General features: G+C 34.4%; 2 protein-coding genes across 3 annotated transcripts in view; one reads left to right on the top strand and one right to left on the bottom strand.

Moving 5' to 3' along the window:
* The first annotated feature begins 14 nt into the window (after positions 1–14).
* On the top strand, positions 15–15,030 carry LOC125670697 (G-protein coupled receptor-associated protein LMBRD2-like). Its single transcript, XM_056163808.1, has 13 exons — positions 15–149; positions 3,537–3,747; positions 4,438–4,676; positions 4,918–5,085; positions 5,591–5,801; positions 5,905–5,979; positions 6,287–6,584; positions 6,897–7,078; positions 8,711–8,844; positions 9,379–9,487; positions 9,821–10,022; positions 10,384–10,491; positions 10,842–15,030. The coding sequence occupies exons 2-13, from the start codon at positions 3,574–3,576 to the stop codon at positions 11,075–11,077; spliced, it is 2,136 nt and encodes a 711-aa protein (XP_056019783.1). The 5' UTR covers positions 15–149; positions 3,537–3,573; the 3' UTR covers positions 11,078–15,030.
* An 855-nt stretch (positions 15,031–15,885) lies between these two features.
* Positions 15,886–21,061, bottom strand: part of LOC125669862 (uncharacterized) — a 39,930-nt gene continuing 34,754 nt past the window's right edge. For both annotated transcript variants that reach the window (XM_056163806.1, XM_056163807.1), the window contains one exon: positions 15,886–20,909. In XM_056163806.1, the coding sequence (XP_056019781.1) occupies positions 20,560–20,909 (350 nt within the window). In that variant the 3' untranslated portion in view covers positions 15,886–20,559. The remainder of the gene's footprint in view (positions 20,910–21,061) is intronic.

The following is a 21,061-nucleotide window of genomic DNA, read 5'->3' as shown; positions in this document are numbered from 1 at the left end:
AACTAGTTTTACCCAACACTTTCTAAGAACGACTTATCTAGACACGTCATATATCAGCTGCCAAATGGCAAATCGAAAGATGAAAAATATCGATAGTTTCTTTAGCAAGATTACCTCGAATTTTCGCTAATTACCAGTCAGTTTGCATGGTAAGGATATGCATATCTGCGGGATTAAGCAGATCTTTTGCTTTTTGTGTGTCACTGAATTACTTAAAATAGGGCCTAAATCAAATTCACTGACCAGTATCTAATTTCCACGAACTGTCATAACTTATATGATGTTACTAGTATTGTGTCTAACCCTTCTTTATTTTCGAGAGTTTGGGGAGCTGTCCTTGATTCTGTCTTTGTACATTGCTGAACAGAACTTGTCATAGTCTGATAATCAGGTTATCTTCTGATTCAAAACTCACACCTTTAAGGAGGCATGCTACACCAAAGAAATTTGATGTAGGTAAAAAGTGGAGGATATGTACAACAATATTTTGGAGTTAAAAATTTTCAAATTTACTTTATTTTGTCAAAAAATAGTTTTAGTAGAAGGTAATATGGAAAAAAAAAGTAAAACCCCTGCTGGACTCTAACCTTCGGCCAACAGTTCAGCAGTCGGTATGCTAACCCACTGAGCTATTCAGCTAGGTATCTAAATTGTAAAGGAAAAGTCGAATATTGCTGATATTGATTTTTTCATCCATGTTTTTAAAGGAAGTCGGCCATTATGATGATGTAGAGACCTCCTTAATACAGATAAAAAAAAAAAATTAAATTTCATTAATTCTTAATGTAAAAAACTAACAAGCATAACCTGGTGCACTGTTCAGAGTTCCTTAGTAGAACCTTATTTGCTGTTTATCAGATTTTTTATTGTACCCTTTTATTTTTGATTAACTTTGCAGAATGGTTGAATATTGATATTTTCATTATGACTTTAATGAGAGGAGAAACTCGCAAGTTCTACACTATCATTAGAATGCTAGAATTTGTTTGATATGAAGAAAATGAATCTCACAAGATTGATTTAATTTTTCCATAATGAATGATTTACCTCCGCAGGATCATGTTTTGGATTTAAAAAAAATATATAATGTGATTCTAAGAAATTAAATTTGTTCAAATCATGGCCCCTGGGAGTAGGGTGGGTTCACAATAGGGGAACAAAGTTTTACATGGGAATCTGTAGGATTTTCAGAAATAACAGGACCGTGATTAGTGATATCCATATGCAAGCATCCTAAGATAATGTAGATTCATTTTTTTTAAAACAGTGCCAAGGGGATGTTAACATTAAAAATGTAAGTCATTAAATATTTACAGCCAGAATTTCGACCCTCTGAATGCAAGAATAAAAGCAATATTTTAGCCTTTGAATCTGTGTTATGTAAACAAAGACTGACTAGAGTCAGTGAAATATTGATTTTGTAATATAAAGCATTGTCCCAAATTTTAACTTTCAGATGACACAAAGAATGCTTGAAATGTAAAAGATACAATAAAGTTAGATTGATATCCATTTCTTTTGATTTCATAAACAATAACATGCTGCAATCTTTGTTTACAAAACAAATAATATACTCTCTAAAACAAGCTTCTGTGATAATGTATATAACCTTTAAAGGCATAGGGTCTATCTTTTATCTCAAAAATGACATCACAATAGTTTGCAAGAAGAACTCCAAAAAACAAATTTGTAGTATTAATTATGAGTTATCTATAGCTGCAGTGCTTTGAAATTGAAGTCATTTTGACGTTTTAGCCCTTTATAAAAAAATTTGTCTGGAGGACAATATATTAAACTGGTACCCCGCTGATTGGTGGCTACACACAAAACATAAGAGATGCGAAGTCAGCTAGGTACCAGTTTAGGCAAATGAGAACAGGGAATTATTTTGTAATTACTATCGTATCCAATGTGTTTGTAAACATTCTGAAGAACTTTTTGTGATTTTCTAGTTATGATCTTAAATTTCGCCACCTTTTGGAACATGCAAAATGTCACTAATATATTAGACCCTATTCCTTTAATTTTTTTTGTGAAATCTTTAAACAAATTTGACTAGATTTTGCTCATTAAAAGTGAAAAACAAAATTTTGGGGAAATCGTGAATCAGTCCCTTTAAGGAGGAGGACACAGTAGGGGATCAAAGGAATAAATAGGAAAAAATCTTTTCTAGATCCAAAGTAGAATTAATAATTTGCAAAAATCCCCAAGGTTTGTGGATATAATTTATTTATTCAAATTATGAACTCTAGGATTGAACTAATTTTACATAATGCATGTATACAGGGGAAAACATTCTTCTTAATAGCAAGGCCTTTCCATGGATTTGAGACCCTGTAGAGTTAGGGTGGGGCCACAATATGGGATCACAATTTTTCATGAAAATAAAGAGGGTGAATCCTTTTAAAATCTTCTAAGGAACAGCAGAGTTGTGGTTACTCAGGTGAGTTTTGTGGCCCATGGGCCTCTTGTAATAATGTATAATTTGCATATCCATCCATCCATCTCTTTGCCCTCTTCACTGTCTCTCCCTTGCTTGTTGTAAGAGGTAACTAAATGGGGCGGTCCTTCAGATAAGACCACAAAAATCGAGGACCCATATTACAGCAGGTGTGACATGGTGACGTCTCCATGTGAGTGAAAAATCCTCGAGCGTTACATTAGACTATATATCTCTGTCTCTTCCCTCTTTCCTTCCATTTCCCTTATCTCTCTTCCAATCTCCTTTCTTCTTGTCCCATTTTTCACTCCTTTTTATATAGTCCATCCTGCTTTACTAACAAGTATATCTCCTTTCTTTCCACCCCCATTATTCATTCCTATCCTCACCTCTCCCCTTTCCTTCTTTCCTTCCTCTCTCACCCTGACCCCTTTTCACTCTCCCTTTTTTCTATCCATGTCATCTCCATACTAGCCAAGAAAAATGCAACATACATAAAACTGTTACAATCATGGATACAGGGGCAACAACTATTTCATGTTTCAGTGTGAAACAAAATGTGCGTCGGTATCATAAACATACCGGCAATGGTGATGTCTCCATATGAGTAAAAAATTCTTGAGCGAGACATTAAACAATATACAATCAATCAATATCTTTCTCTTTCCTCCCATTTCCCTTATCTCTCCTCCAATCTCCTTTCTTCTTGTCCCCTTTTCCACTCCTTTTTACACAGTCCATCCAACTTTACTAACAAGTATAACCTCCCCTTATTTTCACCCTCTTTATTCACTCCTCTCCTCTCTCACCCTGACCCCTTTTCACTCGTCATTTTTTCTGTCCATGTCATCTCACTAGCCAAGAAAAACATAAATATATGAAAAACTGGTACAATCATGGGTTACAACCATTTCATATTTCAATGTGAAACAGAACATGCTTCGATATCGTAAACATATAGTCAAAGTAGTAATCCTTTTTAAAATGTGTCAAGGATTGTTTTCTTTCTTAAGATATCCAACACCATTAGCAAACTGAAATTTCTCTGGGGAGTTGAATTGATTTGTTGAATAGTATTGATCTTTTTATTATTCAGTTGATGACGTAAAGTTTCTTATACAACGGTGTACAAGATGAGTGCGGGACCATTGGCAGTTGAAGTGATTTGTACTTGTTGCTTGGCAGCCTTCTTGTTACATCGATATGGCGACCTCAGAAAGCAGCACATCTTGACCACTCTTACAACTTTTATTGCTTGGTACTTCTCATTTCTCATCATATTCGTACTTCCACTGGATGTTTCCTCGGTAAGTTATGTACGAATATTATAATTTATTATATACTTTCAATTTCATCTCTTCTTTTTTCTTTAAAAGTTTTCGGGCATATATCACACGATATATGCCTGGAACATTCCGGCCCGCAAACATTACGTCACAATCAATACACAAGTAAATTACTACGCCGTTAATTTTAAATTTTTTCGTGTTTTTCATCTTTTACTCAGTTAAACCAATAAAGAAATTGTTAAAAAATAAAATTATTGTGAGTTTCTAAATGAAATTGAAAGTATATAATAAAAAGGTTATAGACTTCGTATGGGAAAATATGACGACCTCGTTTTTTGTCGCAGACGGACCTCGCAAGCTCGGTCCGTCTACGCACCAAAAAACTCGGTAGTCATATTTTCCCATACAAAATCTATAACCTATAATTATTAATTGAGGAGTGGTTCAAACTAGAGATTCATGATATTTTTCTACAAGGAAAAATAGTTTCTATCTTAGATATGTAGCAGGGCTCAGACTGGACCAAAAATTTTTGTCTCAACCTGGTGCGTGGACTTGCACATTTGTTGTATATCTGATCAACATATTATTCCAGAGAGCCAGACATATATATGAAACATACTGTAGTAGTTTTTCAAAGAAAATTCAATATGATTTATGAATGATAGAAAAAAGAATACAGTGTATTCTGAATCTTCTATATTACAGACATTTTATCGGCAATGCCTCAAAGACAAGGCTCCAAAGATCCTGACAACAACGCCCAAGTCTTCCAACATAACTAATACAACAGACCTCAATACAACAACCTCCACACCGTCAACCACTGTCCGAAGGTTCGGTCAAGTCCATGGACCTCCATGTGAAATTCCATTAAGTCATGTTCCTGAAAATGTTCTTCCCACTTTGTGGCAAGTTGTATACTGGACCTCACAACTGTTAACCTGGTACGTGTTCAGAAATAAATTAAATATTTGAAAATACATGATGGTATGAACTGAGATACTTCACGTTGGCGTACTTCATGAACTGCCTATGACTGGGGTTTTCCATTTCAGGATAGGGTTGCCCCTGATAAAATAATCCCATTTTTCCGATTATGACTGAGGTCTTCTGTTTTCAGGTTAGTGTTGCCCCTGATAAAATAATCCTGTTTTTCCGATTATGACTGGGGTTTTCTGTTTTCAGGATAGTGTTGCCCCTCATGCAGTCCTACTCCACTGCTGGTAACTTCACTGTGGCTGGGAAGATTAAGACTGCTCTCATAGAAAATGCTATATACTATGGCTCCTATCTACTCATATTCGGAGTGTGTTTGATCTATGTAGTAGCTAAAGCTGATCTTAAGGTGGATGCGTAAGTACAGATACATTTGTAATTTAAAGAGAGTGTACATTTAAACATTAAGGAGGGTGTACATTTAAACATTAAGGAGAGTGTACATTTAAACATTAAGGAGGGTGTACATTTAAACATTAAGGAGAGTGTACATTTAAACATTAAGGAGGGTGTACATTTAAACATTAAGGAGGGTGTACATTTAAACATTAAGGAGGGTGTACATCTAAACATTAAGGAGAGTGTACATTTAAACATTAAGGAGAGTGTACATTTAAACATTAAGGAGGGTGTACATTTAAACATTAAGGAGGGTGTACATTTAAACATTAAGGAGGGTGTACATTTATTCATTTGTAATTTAACCTAAAACCAAAATAAAAAATTATTTTGAGTTTTATTTCATTTTCCGTGGAAAATAAATTTCCTGTGTATGGAAATTCAGACCACCTTTGGAACTGATGACTGAAATTTTATACAGTCTCTAAAAACTTGCATGTATGTGTATTTTCCTTTTCTTTAGAGAGAGGTTAAAGGTGATAGGAATAACGGCCAGTAATACCTGGGGTCTGTTTTTGTTGATTCTGTTGCTTGGTTACGGCTTGGTGGAGGTACCCAGGTCTGTATACTACAGTTCCAAGAAGGGCTTTGTTCTCTCTAAGATATACTTCAAGATCTCTAAACTAAGCACCGATAAAACAGAGGCTGATGAAGCGCTGGAGGATGTTTTAGATGTAAGTGACACACTGTTTAAATTAAATGAGTAATTGACTGTTGTTAATTTGAAATCAGAATTGCTTTCTTTATCATTTTAATGTTTATTTTGTTTGTGTTCAGGAGATCAAGAAAGTTTCAGAAAAAATAAAATACAACCACCCTTTGAGGAAACATGTGGATACCATTTTGCTGAAGGTAGAACTAACAGAATATTTTATAGACTGTAAAATTCGATTTACTTATAAGAATTAGATAACTACCAGTGTAAATAATAGGAAAGTAATTTGTAACATTCGATTAAAAGGAATATATTTCTGTAAATTTGGAAATATAGGGGGTAATCATTGCAGATCTATCAGTGTAAATGATACGAAAGTAATTTGTAACATTTGATTAAAGAGAATATATTTCCGTAAATTTGGAAATATAGGGGGTAATTATTGCAGATCTTTCATAGATATGTAACAGAAATAGTTGAAAACTTTTATTTGCTTGCATACAGTGTCCTGAGACAATGCGTCACACGGTGAAGCAGAACAATGACGACTACGAGGATTATAACAGAGGCAGTATTGACATACCAAGTGAAAAGGCGCTCGTGAAACTGCACAAACGAGTTATACAGGACTCTCAGAATCACCACCGCACACACGCTCAGTGGAACTCTCTGATGCAGAAAGCCATTGATTTGGAAGATGTAGAGAAGAATGAACAGAGTGCTGTGAAAAAATTCCAAAGGTCACAACACTCCTCCCCAACACTGCCGGCTTTTTTACGAATTGTGTATACACCTACTGTTGGTATGTTGAATTGCTTCTTATTCGGGTCGCTGTCAGTACGTGCACCTAAGTGGGTGTCACAAATGTTATAGTTTTTTGCCTATTTGCTTACAGGAAATTCTGAATTGTTGTGGATGAAATACTTTATTGTCACTGAAAAATATGGGGAAAAATGAAATTAAGAAAATATAGAGGAAATGTACATCTTCCAATAAAAATTCAAAAGCTGGAATAGAGAACATTTAAAAATGTGAAGTTTTGTTTTCTGTGTTGAAGTAATCTATTTTGTATTTAGAGTGGTACTGACGGTGTAAGTATCTATTTTGTATTCAGAATGGTACTGGCGGTGTAAGTTCTACTTCTGGACAATGAGGGTGTGTGGTGTCCTCCTGGCCATTGTGACATTCATGGTGGTCTGGTCAGAGTGTCTCTTTTTTGTGAAAGACCCTGTCTTGTCCTTCTTTGCCATCTTTATCAATGTTGCCAAGCATAACTATGATTATGTTTATATTGAGGTAAGACTTCAAATTTACATAAAAACTATGCTATAGAATCAAATAAAGATAGTACTTAAAACAGATCTTACTAAGAACTTAAATGAAATTATACTTTGCATTTTTAATACACCCCAGAAATCAAAGATTGGGGTATAGATAAGATAAGTTTATTCCAATTTTGGGCCCAGAGGGCATAACAGTAAGACAGTTTATAAAGAAGGAAATTCAAGAAAGAAAGAAAGTTTACAACATTAACTACAGGTTACATAGACTGCAAACTGCATGTGGATGCAGCATGTTGGGGAAACAAGTACATACATATATGAATTGCTAATCATGTGTATACACAAGTAAATGGACAGTATCAGTATTATACCAACATATGAATAATAAACTATAATGATTTTTGCAGTTTTAAAGCATCACTTCTTTTTCTGAAAGTTTGCACTAAATATTCACTCAATTTGACAATTGCTGGTTTGTCTTCATTAATCATCAACCAAATAAATTTGTCCTTATTTGTTAGATAGATAAAATTTTTGTTGAGCTTGTATATACCATTAAAAAACATATTTCTCTCTTCAACATAGAATGGACAATCAGTAAGGAAATGAAATATATTACTTTTTAATCTGTCTATATTTTTTTTGTTTACTTACCTCGTGTGTGTCTGTGACCTTGGTCACGACTTTTGAACTGTACAAGATAAAGACCCCGTACTTGGTCAGTTAGTTAACTTAAAGCTATGGATCTAATAAAGTCAAGGTCATTCTTCAAGGTTGAATATGCCACGCATGTGAGTTAAGGCTAAGTATAGCAATTCTATGGAGAAGATGATTGAAATGCATAAATCCATTAAAATTTCTCTTGTACCATGATATTCTGAGTATATTCGTGTAAGTATTGATTGTATGTGACATGCACTGTGTAGGTTTGACTACTATGTTACAGTATGACATTATGTGTTGCTTACTACAGAGGATAACAAACTATGTCAACAAAACACAGGGAATACACTAGATAAATTGAGACAGTATCAGTATGAGAATAAACAAAATTCTCTACATAATATCGTTATTGCAATACAAATGCTATCAGTTCATCGCATGTAAGTAAAGATGAGAATATTTCGAGTGAACCAATTGACAACGCACACAGATTGGTATAAAATGACTTTTGAACAGGACCATGGACAGGATTGGGGCAGCAATTCCACCTTAATTTAGGAAAAAATAACGAGAAAATACAAAGGACATTCCTTGCGATAGATCGAATCAGAGTAAATTGAATATTCGCAGTCCATGTGACATCATTGTATGACGTGATGTTGTGCACTTAAGTCGTTTGACATCTGTACCTAACCCCACATCATAAGAGTTGAGTGTGAATTAATTGATTTTGAAACAAGAAAATATTGGTTCTGTGTCTCATGGAAAGGACTGTAATTGGTCTTAACTTACATGTGCACAATTGAAATTGGTCACACTCTGGGACATGGTATTTCACAAACACATCTTGTATACATATCAGAATATTGTGAAATGTATATTGCGCTTGTATCTTTGTGCAACATGATGTTAGTTTGATATTTCCTCAGATTTAGCTTTTTCCCCGCTGATATATAAAGAGTGATGTATTGTTTTGTTTCAGTTATCCTCCATTTTGGTCATCGCCTATCTCTGTTTCTGTGCGTACTACAGCGTGTTTCAGATCCGAATACTCAACTTGTACTACATAGCACCACATCACCAGACTGATGATTTCAGCCTCATGTTTACTGGCATGTAGGTATCTGGAAAAATGAACAGTCATGTAGGTATCGGAAAAACTAACAGTCATGTAGGTATCGGAAAAACTAACAGTCATGTAGGTATCGCAAAAATGAACATTCATGTAGGTATCGGTAAAAATGAACATTCATGTAGGTATCAGGAAAAATGAACATGAATAGGTGTGTGATGAACACGATTAGGTGGTCTGATGAACATGATTAGGTGTGTGATGAACACGATTAGGTGTTTGATTAATTTGATGAAAACTTCCTGCTATGGAATAGTTACCAGTGCATGTTTTAAATGATCTTATCCTAACCCATTTCAACCAACAGCATGTGCTTCAGCATACAAATGACATCATTTGGCTTCATAAAGTGGCACACAATATAATTTATAAACTTCACTGAGGAAAGTTGTTCTAATTCTTATTGTTTTGGTTACACAATTTGATATTTTTTTAAGGCCTCTCTTTCTGTTACTATTTCCTTCACTAACACTCAGCCTCGTATAGTGACAGTAAAGGTCTATTTTGTTGTGTTTCAGGATGCTGTGTCGATTGACTCCACCCATGTGTCTGAATTTCCTCGGCTTGATTCACCTTGACAGTCATATAACAAAGGAAGAGAACTTGGAGGAAACTTCATACACACAGGTCAGGGGTCATAAGATATTGGTCATTCAATAATTAAAAAAGGACATGATTTAACTCTCCAGAAAAACCTTTGAAGGGTTTGATATTCCTGTGAACTTCTTTTATGCCTCCGTAATCAGAGATTCAGGCGTATATATTTGATCCGTCCGTCTGTCTGCAAAAACTTTAACCAGTGTTTTACAATCAAGGAAGTCCGTGATATTTTTCTTGTAGACCTGTCTTGATTATTCATTCCTCTCTTTCTAGATCATGGGACACATGGACGTGATCTCGTTTATCTCGGACGGCTTTAACATCTACTTCGGTCTTGATTATTCATTTTTCTCTTTCTAGATCATGGGACACATGGACGTGATCTCGTTTATCTCGGACGGCTTTAACATTTACTTCCCCATGATCCTGGTACTACTGTGTCTCTGTACGCTCTTCAGCCTCGGGAGTCGGATCCTCCACTTCTTGGGGGTCCAGCAGTTTATTGGGGATGATGACATGACCCAGGAGCTTGTGGATGAAGGCAGGCAGATTGTACAGAGAGGTAGGTGTCAGCTGACTTTATTATTGTAATCTACACAGTTACCCTAAAGTGCTTTACATGTAGAACAACTAAAACAGAGAACAATAAATGCATAGAAAAAAGACATAAAATGATATCAAATTTTTATATAAAGATAACTGTTTAATTACAATGTATGAGAATGACTATTGTGATGTATATATACTAGTAGTTTTGAATTTTTCATATGGAAAGGTTTGAATTGTGATATTATATGTACATATGTACATTAAACATTTGGATTCAGACAGTCCTCTCTCTTTTATTTAACCTATAAGAAAAATACTTTGGTTTTACTGTTTTAAAAGTTGTGTATTTTAACATAAATGTGATATTGCTGCAGAGAAAAGGAATCGAGATAGAAAACTGGACAGTGCTGAAAGAAGACGGGAGTGGACTGAAAGGTTTGGAGCGACCTCTCGCTCTTCTGACCGGGTCATTGGTTCCAGAGGTAAGAGTATTTGGCCAAAATAATAATTTCTCTAAAGTTTTGAATTTGAATCAGTACCTTACAATTGTAAGAATTTTGTGGTTCAATGGTACATGTAGCAAGTGTATATACATGTGACAGAATGCAAAAATAAAGACCTACGGTTGAACTTCAGTATCTCGAACACCGATATCTCGAATACCATTGATATGTCAAAGTGATTTAGAAGTCTCAATCACTTATTCTTTAAGTATTTTACCCTCGATATCTGGAATCCCCGGATATCTCGAAGTTTTCTCTCTGTCCCATCGAGTTCAAGATAACGAGGTTTTACTGTAGTTGTATAAACATGATGTCCCATGGTGTTTCAGGTGACAGAGAAAGAGAGAAGGAGCGAGAGACAGTGGCCAGAAGTCCAGACGACAATGACAAAACAGAACTTCTGAGGGAAGCTGAACCAATAGACTACACAGGCGAACTGACAAGTACAACAGAATCAGATGCCGACTTTTCTCAAGGATATCAGCGGGGCCACGCTCTCAGGTCCAACAGAAATAGTTCAAGGACTTCTAGTGCACCCCCTAGAGGAATATTTAATGATGTTTGATAAAGAGAGTGTTGATATTTGTTATATTTAATGAATTTTGTAAATTGTTGAAAAGAAATCATAAGAGACAAAGAATGAGAGTAAAATTTCCTTGGAAGGCATCGATTAGACGGATTCATTTATTCATTAGGGGAGGACATCTATCCTTGTTTTATGATGGTGTTTACTGAAATCATTGAGGAAAACGAATCTCTATTAAGGATTCAGCATCCTTCTATTTAAAAGCTTCCCAGTGTCTAATAATTCCTCTATTACTATTCTAATGTTAGACATCATCACATGTTAGCTTCTGACTGTATCTCTCTGTGAGATTTATGTAGTATTTCCCGTAATTCACTGCGAGATCCTTCAAATGAAAACACAGGGGCCTTTCACAAATTCCCAGTTTCAGATCGACATCAAAGCTTAGATATACAGTCAAAGGACATGATTATTCACCACTTCAAAATGGCCGTCGTACTTTTTACATTGTAAGTACTTCTCACCCATAGCATGTTGATATCAAAAGCTATAAAGTTCCTCCATCTAAATTCAACATTGGTTACCAATGGGCAATGATTTTCTTTTTGCATCTTAAGACCAGTAACATTTTCTCTATAATCTAGACAATCTAGTTGGAAATATTCAATTCAATTCATTTACTGACATCACCATGTTGGCATACTGTCAAAATAACGGAACAAATATAAAAGAAAGAATTTCACGGACCATCATGTGGTCAGACTTTGTAAACAATCACACAACAATATATTATTTACCAACATCACAACATATGCATTTTAGCATTACTAATCCTATCCAAGCTGTTCTGTCCGTAAAATTCTAAGAGATGAATATAACTCGATCACAGTTTTGGGTGTTTCTGAAAATGAAAGACATGGAAAATGATTGCACAGCTTGAGAAGTTAGGTGTGTACCGGCTTTCAGGAGATAGACTTTCAAAACTGGGAGCCTCCTGGCAATACAAGGGGACTTAACCCGTCGGTATAGTTTCTGCGCTGAACACTTTAATTCTTTTCTCAGGTCATTTAGAACTGTTCTAGTCAGCATCTCTAACAGAAAGGAAGTAGTTCTAGATTTTATTTGTGCAATATATGTGGTAGAAAACAGCTGATGGAGTTTTTCTTACGTGGTATTCAGATTTATTCAAGTCTCTCAAACTTAAGTTCTCTTTGATTGGAGAGAATGAAACAAAATGAGATTTTTATGCTAGTGATCATCAATGAATCGAGAACATTCCTTTTAGTGTATCAAGTCTGAGTGTTTGAAAATTTTAATTGTTTTGGAATACATATTCATGAATAAATGTGAAGGATTGTAGTACAAGTATTTAAACAATGCAATTTGAGAGTATATAGAGACACTGTTCATTCTGATGTTGTAAACCCACTCTTTGACATTCCATGAGTTAGAGTTAGCAATACACTTAGTGGTAAATGTATACCATTGTAAGCCTACATGTTCTGAAATCTGATTATATGCCTATGCTGTTTGTATTATTCCATAGTTTTTCCCATTTACATTATCAAACTAATCCTTGATTTAGTTGCCTACTTTAGAATCATTTAAAATCGTGGGGGCCAATTTTCATTGATTGTTGAGATTATACAGGTTTGTTAGGATGTAATTATGTGGGTGTGATTTCTATGTACTGAAAATACAATGTATTGTATAATTTGTGTATTTCAACATAGTTTGAAATTTGTGGGACAAGGGTACCCATGGAATCCATGGAAACCAAGTCCCCATAAAATTCAGTGAAACCAGAGTACATGTTAATGGTCGGTTTCCATTTGTCAGTTGAGAATTTTTCATTTGTAAAAGTAGTGAAGAATTGAACATGTATCTATATTACTTAGTGTATCAGTTTGGAATCTAAGTATATTACATCAGTTTGGCATTGATGTGATATAGTTCAGTGTTGGGGAAAAGTGCTCTGTCATTTTGATATGTTTATAGCTATTAGGAATATTATAAATTGTTTAATAGAAATTTTTTGGATTTTATGGATAAATCTAATGAGAATTCACTAATATATATTATATGTAGAGTAGGTCAACTTTTTTACCAGAGTTTTTCTTCACAACATATTATCAACAGGCCAGTATATATGATCTGCAAGAGTCCCATTTTCATCTATTTCAAACTTAGAAACACAGCTAACATATCTGCTGACAAAATGAAATTGGCATTAGCTCACGATAAGGAAATGCTGTTTGGGTACTTATTTTATAAGGTTTTTATTTTATTATTTTATAAAATTGAGCGCTATCAAAGCTGTTCCATTGGTGTTTTGAATGCTCTTGTGTGCTACAGTAATGTTTAGATAAGAAACTTCATAGATTTAGAGCAAACAATTAAGAAGCACTGATGATGATGCTGTAGATCCCCCTACATCCGAGGTTTTTTCTGGAATGAATTGACTTCAGAGTAGATTATGCAGCATTACCATTTGTACATCTTAGTGCATTGGTTTCCATGGTAACAGATGCTGAAATATAAATACTGCTAGAATAAGTACACCTACAGGTTTGTGAGTCCATCTGGTTAAAATCAGCTGTTTATTTGACTCTGTATACTACACCACAGTTTCTGAACAGCTGATTTTAATCGAATGTCTTTGTGCATTATAGAAATATCAAGATTCAGAACATTATTCACATTAACAAATGGTTGTGTTGTTGATATTGTGATAGCTAATTTATTATCTTTGTGTAATTTATTACTGGTATGTCAGAATTTGGGTAGTGTTTGGTATCAATACTTGTTTGATATCTCTATATGTGACACCTTTGTGTCCTAGCAGTATTTGTTAATTTTCGTTCTTCTTTAATCAAGCACATTCTCTGTGTTATGTTTATAGTTACATGTATGTGCATGTAGTAGAAGTATTCAATATGTATTGAAATATTTTATCTTTATTAGAACATATACAGATTTCAATTATACACATGTTATATTAATATTCAGAAATAAGAAATTAATTTACTCCAATGTTAAATTGATTATCAGATTATGTAATAATTCTGACAAATTATATGCAACTATTATATTGGTATGTATAAACATTTTATAACTTATGATACATAAATCATTACTCCCTGGACAGAGAATATAGAAATGAAATGAAGCGAGTATTGCTGATATTGTATCACTTATTTAGCATAATTTTTCTGAATTCTGATGGCTATCACCTGACAACCGAGTTGCTATGGGAACTGCAGAGTCTTGCTCTTTCTTTCATGCTATATGTCCCCTGTATGAGGACCTCTAAACTTACCAATTTTCTAAAGTGAAAGATGAAGGTCACTAAGAGAGGATATTCCAAAATTGCTTTTGTACAAAATTTAAAGCGTGTTTTGAATGAGATTTCAATCAAATCATGGATGCCATTTTTCACAGAAATGTGGATCCTGTTGAATTATGAGGTTAAAAGTCACAAGCTAAGACAAGTTCGCTTGAGGGGAAATTCCAAAAAGTCCAGATTCATATGTAGGGGATTCCTTGCTTTATAGGGCTCTTGTTCTGAATGATTTTTCTTGAGAATGTGGTTTTAAAATTATCTTGATAACATTTCTCTTTACACTGCATATTTCTTTTTGTAAATGGTCCACATTCTTTGAAACTTTTTTCTTATTGTACCATTTAGCAAAGTGAAATTAAGATGGCTTTAGTTATCAGAATTTTTTTTTAAATGTTCTTGAATATTTAATTATTCATATACTTGCACAATACAGGAACAATTTTATGCTGTGCTTTACTCAATGTGCAAGAAGAACTCATTGCACAGTGTGGGTTGATTTTTTTTTTCTCTTGGAAGTTCACCTAATTATGTAGTTCAAGGACATTAGATGCCAAATTATTTAGATGCAATTGTTCCGTTTTTTAATGATGATATTACAGCTATGTTGGGATACTTAATGTTGTGGCATTAAAACTCTATGGCAATTCTAGGAGATTTAGTGTTTTGATTGAAATGCACAACGAAACATTCATGTGAATTAATTTCAGATCTTATTTGAAAAACCTAAGTCTTTCTTTTCAAATCAAGTCAACTGAAGCAACATAAGAAGGGATCAGCCACTTTACATTGTGATAGCCTTGCATGAGACAATATACAATGAATAACCCCAATAACGAGGTGGGGGACATATCTCAAACAAGAGACCCATAGTCCACATTGCTGACATCACTATGGCCCTGCACATTGCTTACATCACTATGACTCTGCTGTTGCTCAGCTACTGTCGTTTTTAAGACTTTTTGCAATCTTTATTCCTATGAAAAAATTTAATCCCATATTGTGGTTCCGACCTATTCCCATAGGGTCACCACATAACCATGATACAAGGTCACAAAGTAAACAAATCATGGTATGAAATGAAAGGTCTTTCCATAAGGAATCTATATACAACACATGAAATCCCTACCTTAAACAGTTCAGAGGACATTGCCTAAGTTAACTTTTCTTAAAAGTCAGTCAACATCCAAGATCAAGGTTACAACATGAAAATCTTTGGTACCAAAGACAAAGGTCTTGTATAAATTATGAGAAATGTATCATTTGCTATTCAAAAGTTGTGAGCAGGTAAAACTTTATAGACCATAGGCTAGTAAAGGTAATGGGACCCCCCCCCCCCAGGGATTTTTGCAAACAAGTATTTTTTGAAAGTACATAGTCCCTAGATTATAAATCAGGTTGTTTGACATTTCTACGTGGGGGCGTTTACGAGTTTTGGGGCAAAAAACATGAAATAAATGTAAAACCTAATAACAGCAGAAAATCAGAGAAAGAAAACAAATAGAAATAAATCTTTTTCTTTTATTATATGTGTATTTCCTTAATATTACAGAAGGCATATACAAATATATGTTTTTAAAGAAAAGATGAAAGACATGTAGAAACTTGAACAAATGACAAAAGAATAACTTGTTTTTTCAATTTGTATTGAGTCACAAACTCAATTGTACACATTAGTAACAGCTTGATATTTCAATATCCACTTGAGAATAAAACAACTGCTTAACGGTCTTACTAGACATCAAATCGAACAGTAAAAACAAGAAATCCTCAAAGTGCACATATAAATTAAAAGCAGTTGTGCCGTGTCATTTTCACTGTAAAACATGCTTGCCCTCTAAAGAAAATGGAAAGTGAAATCCCTTCAAAACAAAATAAGACACTGCAAGTGATATAATAATTTTAACTCATTCTTTAAGCACTATCTATTAAAAAAATTACATTATTTGAAAAATGATCTTCATGCATATCATCAGCAAGAAAAAGCATCTAGGACCTATATGCAAGATTGAAATGATTCCCAGAAAAATGTGCTGAACATGAAATTTATGTGGACCATTAGTATTATCGAAATCGGAAGACTTTGCAGAACAGGCATCCAAGATTTCAAATCGAATATGGAGAGACTCGTGATTCCATCATCACCATGGTATTGTTTGTTGGTCCATCAATGGTGAATCAGTTAATGTAAATGAAGATACTGAAGACAACAAAGAGTTAAAGCGAAGACAACAAAGAGTCAAAAGCAAAGACAACAAAGTGTCAAAGCAAAGACAACAAAGTGTCAAAGGGAAGACAACAAAGAGTCAAAGCAAAGACAACAAAGTGTCAAAGCAAAGACAACAAAGAGTCAAAGCGAAGACAACAAAGTGCCAAAGCGAAGACAACAAAGAGTCAAAGCGAAGACAACAAAGAGTCAAAGCAAAGACAACAAAGAGTCAAAGCGAAGACAATTGCAACCGTCATACCCCTTTGTTAGACCTTTTCAGAACTGAGAATGTAAAGGTCGATGATTTTATCGTTTGTGATCGTCGTTCAATGTTTGGATGATGGCAATATTGTTGATGCTGTACAATCGTAACAATTCACCCATTTCCATAAGCACTATTCTTATAAAATATGTTGATGGTGTTCCAAATGATGGGGTTATGAATAAGGAGGAAACCTGTGTGTCGTGTGGTGAAGATATCTGTTAGAAATTGAAATCGTTGTACGTACAGCACACAAGACACATCACTGTTCAGAAGTTAGCATTCTTTTAAAATATGGAAGGTGTCCTTGACATAACTGTTTGTTTTAATTAACTGACAAACAAACCAATAAAACAAGTAAAGAGACTCAAACGCTAAAAAAATGTGCTCACTTTTGTAAGAAATTAATTTTGATTATAATAATGCTTTGGATTCATTTAATGTATGAAAATAAATCAACATTGCTCAGACAACTTTTTCCGCTGTCATAGATATTAATCAAAATAATTTTTTTCTGAAATGATGAATTGGTTGTCTCAAACACACACATAGCATACTACATTTATAGCAAGGTGGAGTCTTAAGTCCCCAACACTTCATTTTAAGCGTGTTTCACTCTACATGGATTTCCAACAGCTGCATTCAGTCAATAAAACCGTATACACATACAGAGAAGGTATCTTTATAACCTCAATTTTGTTTAAAGTCAAGGCAGATTAGAGAGCACGCAGTGAGAACTGAACATGGACAGATTTAAAAACTCTAATAACCATGGCAACACAAAAAACACCGAAACAACCTTTTGGCCAAGGCCTTTGAAAAGAATGAAAATAATATTTGCACAAATATACTATACATGCATATAAATCTAACTGTACCCGTCTTTAAATATTCCAATCAGGCTTAAGTACAGTACTTTGGTTTTTCCTGATGTGGTTACTTTAAGATTTATTTTTCAAGTTTCTTTTGCAAGACAACATTCCAACTTTCAGGTGTAATAACATTGAACAAACAAACAAACAAACAAAGAGGCTGCTGCTGCTGCACCAAATTGTAAGAACCATGTAAAAAAATGTACACTCTGCTTCCTGGCACTAACTCAAAAGTGAAACTAGAAAATGCCCATAACCATCCTATACACAAAAAACCCTACAAAACTTTAAATCCTAAATCTCTGGGTATATAGCAATATAAAAATTCAGATCCAGAGGTTTGTATTGTGGTAAAAGTAAACATTCAGATCTGAGAACTGGTAGAAATAAAAGCTGGATATAAATAATGAAAAACTTTATATTTAGATCTATTACAGCTTAAAGCATTAGAGACACTTCTTGGATACTTATGAGAACATGTGGGTCCAGTTCATGTACAAGATGAAAATATAATTACACATGAGTAGTTTTAACATATGGTTTATAAAATTACTTACTGGCATTATAACAATGTAAAGATTGGCGGCCACATAACACACTACTAAATGTGAAATAGCTCATGATCAATACATTCCTATCAATAAATCAATGGACAGAATTTGTTTACATTAACAAAAATAATCATTAAAATGCCCTTTGTATAAATATAACTTTGATAATAAGTAAATAAAACATTCTATACTTTTGTTTGTAAGCAATTTCATTGCAAAATATGTGGACAATTTATCTTCATAGAATCAGTCACGTCACACAAAAAATCATTGTTAAACAGTAAAGTAGTACATGTAATATATGCAGTGTATATATACAGACACTGTCATCTTTTGAAATATCACAGATAAAATTCTTCTTGGTTTTCAACCGAAACGAATAATAAAAAAAATATGAGTCATTTGCAGGTACAACAATGTACTCCATGTAACAGCTCAACATGTACTGATGGGATTTGTCCGTGTACTGATGGGATTTGTTCAATGTCTACTGATGGGATTGTCTGTGTACTGATGGATTTGTCTGTGTACTGATGGGATTTGTCTGAGTACTGATGGGATTTGTTCATGTGTACTGATGGGATTTGTTCAATGTGTACTGATGGGATTGTTCAATGTGTACTGATGGGATTTGTTCATGTGTACTGATGGGATTTGTTCAACATGTACTGATGGGATTTGTCCGTGTACTGATGGGATTTGTTCATGTGTACTGATGGGATTTGTCTAAGTACTGATGGGATTGTTCAACATGTACTGATGGGATTTGTCCGTGTACAGATGGGATTTGTTCATGTGTACTGATGGGATTGTTCAACATGTACTGATGGGATTGTTCAACATGTACTGATGGGATCTGTTCAATGTGTACTGATGGGATTTGTTCAACATGTACTGATGGATTTGTCTGTGTACTGATGGGATTTGTCTGAGTACTGATGGGATTGTTCAACATGTACTGATGGGATTGTTCAACATGTACTGTGGGATCTGTTCAATGTGTACTGATGGGATTTGTTCAACATGTACTGATGGATTTGTCCATGTACTGATGGGATTTGTCCGTGTACTGATGGGATTTGTTCAATGTGTACTGATGGGATTGTTCAATGTGTACTGATGGGATTTGTTCAATGTGTATTGATGGGATTTGTGATTAATGCACATACATATAATTATAGCACAGACATGACAAGCCTTTACAGTACAACATAGATATAGCAGCCATCCATGAAGAGTCAAAATGGCTACGTTACATCCTGTAATTCATTATATCCATCAATTTTTAAATATCTAATTTACAACTTCATACGACATAGTCATAACCAGATGTTCATCAGAGGTGGTTTCTTGTAACATATAAATCAGAAGTGGTTTCTTGTAACCTATAAATCAGAAGTGGTTTCTTGTAACCTATAAATCAGAAGTGGTTTCTTGTAACCTATAAATCAGAAGTGGTTTCTTGTAATATATAAATCAGAAGTGGTTTCTTGTAACCTATAAATCAGAAGTGGTTTCTTGTAACCTATAAATCAGAAGTGGTTTCTTGTAATATATAAATCAGAAGTGGTTTCTTGTAACATATAAATCGGAGGTGGTTTCTTGTAACATATAAATCGGAGGTGGTTTCTTGTAACATATAAATCGGAAGTGGTTTCTTGTAACATATAAATCAGAAGTGGTTTCTTGTAATATATAAATCAGAGGTGGTTTCTTATAACATATAAATCAGAAGTGGTTTCTTGTAACATATAAATCAGAAGTGGTTTCTTGTAACATATAAATCAGAAGTGGTTTCTTGTAACATATAAATCGGAGATGGTTTCTTGTAACATATAAATCAGAGATGGTTTTTTGTAAACCACCTCACAAACATCAAAATACTTGACTTATTCTATATCACAATCCATGGTATTTCAATAGACATGTTGAAATTCTGAGCGAGAACAACAGTGTATGCACAGAAAGTCTCTGCTGTTATAACTAAGTGAGGTAGACTAGTTTTTAGGATCGCTGTTTTTGGCCAACTTGCAAAGACTTAAATATACAACTATTGAATTGAATTTCATTGCAGACTTCCTTAACCAGAATTCATCTCTTGTTCCATGTATAAGCATATATAATCTTGGAAAAGATGTGGGAATTAATACAATCTACTTGGTGTATTGAAATACCTTAAAATACTAGTATCATTTTTCACAGAAGAACACATAGCTGTTGTGTATTCTCTGCTATGTACAATTCATATACAAAATAAATCTATTCAACATATTCTTTTGTCGTTTTATCATAAAATATTACACAAACAAGACTGGTTCACATGAGCTTGTTCCCGGGCCCGATAATGAGGGGGTGGGGGAACGTAGTCATCCTGCCGTGAAAAACTCGGCAGATTGTGCTGTCGTGTGTCAGGGTTGCCTCGATAATTCACAGTAGACTCGGGTATCACGACCGGCGTGGAGTAGGGCTCACTGTCTACACTGATGTGGTCATTTGAAAACTGTTTGCTGATTAAAGTCTCGGTGTCAAAATACTTGGTCAAGTCCGGAACAATGTAGTTCATCAGTTTCTGGACTATCTCCTTGTATTTGTCTTTGATGTCGGCATGGATACCTGTACCTCCGTGTCCACCAACTCCTGCAAATTAAAGAATGCATTTCTGACAATTTTTTTTCTTCTCACAGAATTACTAGACTACTAAATATTTTCTAGACATCTTCTCCACAAGAATTTCCAAAAAAGATTTTTTTAAAGAGGTGTCCGGGTAGCGCTCTCGCTTCTCACCGCTG

This window comes from Ostrea edulis, chromosome 4 (assembly GCF_947568905.1).
Source record: "Ostrea edulis chromosome 4, xbOstEdul1.1, whole genome shotgun sequence".
Lineage (NCBI taxonomy): Eukaryota > Metazoa > Mollusca > Bivalvia > Ostreida > Ostreidae > Ostrea > Ostrea edulis.
Note: the sequence above shows the minus strand (reverse complement) of the source record. Positions and strands in the feature narration are given on the sequence as shown.

What these genes read in the sequence shown, in the direction of transcription:
- LOC125670697 (XM_056163808.1), top strand. Translation starts at nt 3,574, where the DNA reads ATGAGTGCGGGACCATTGGCAGTTGAAGTGATTTGTACTTGTTGCTTG. An exon ending in TTCCACTGGATGTTTCCTCG is followed by an intron (nt 3,748 to 4,437) that starts GTAAGTTATGTA and finishes TCTATATTACAG; the next exon opens with ACATTTTATCGGCAATGCCT. An exon ending in TGGATACCATTTTGCTGAAG is followed by an intron (nt 5,980 to 6,286) that starts GTAGAACTAACA and finishes GCTTGCATACAG; the next exon opens with TGTCCTGAGACAATGCGTCA.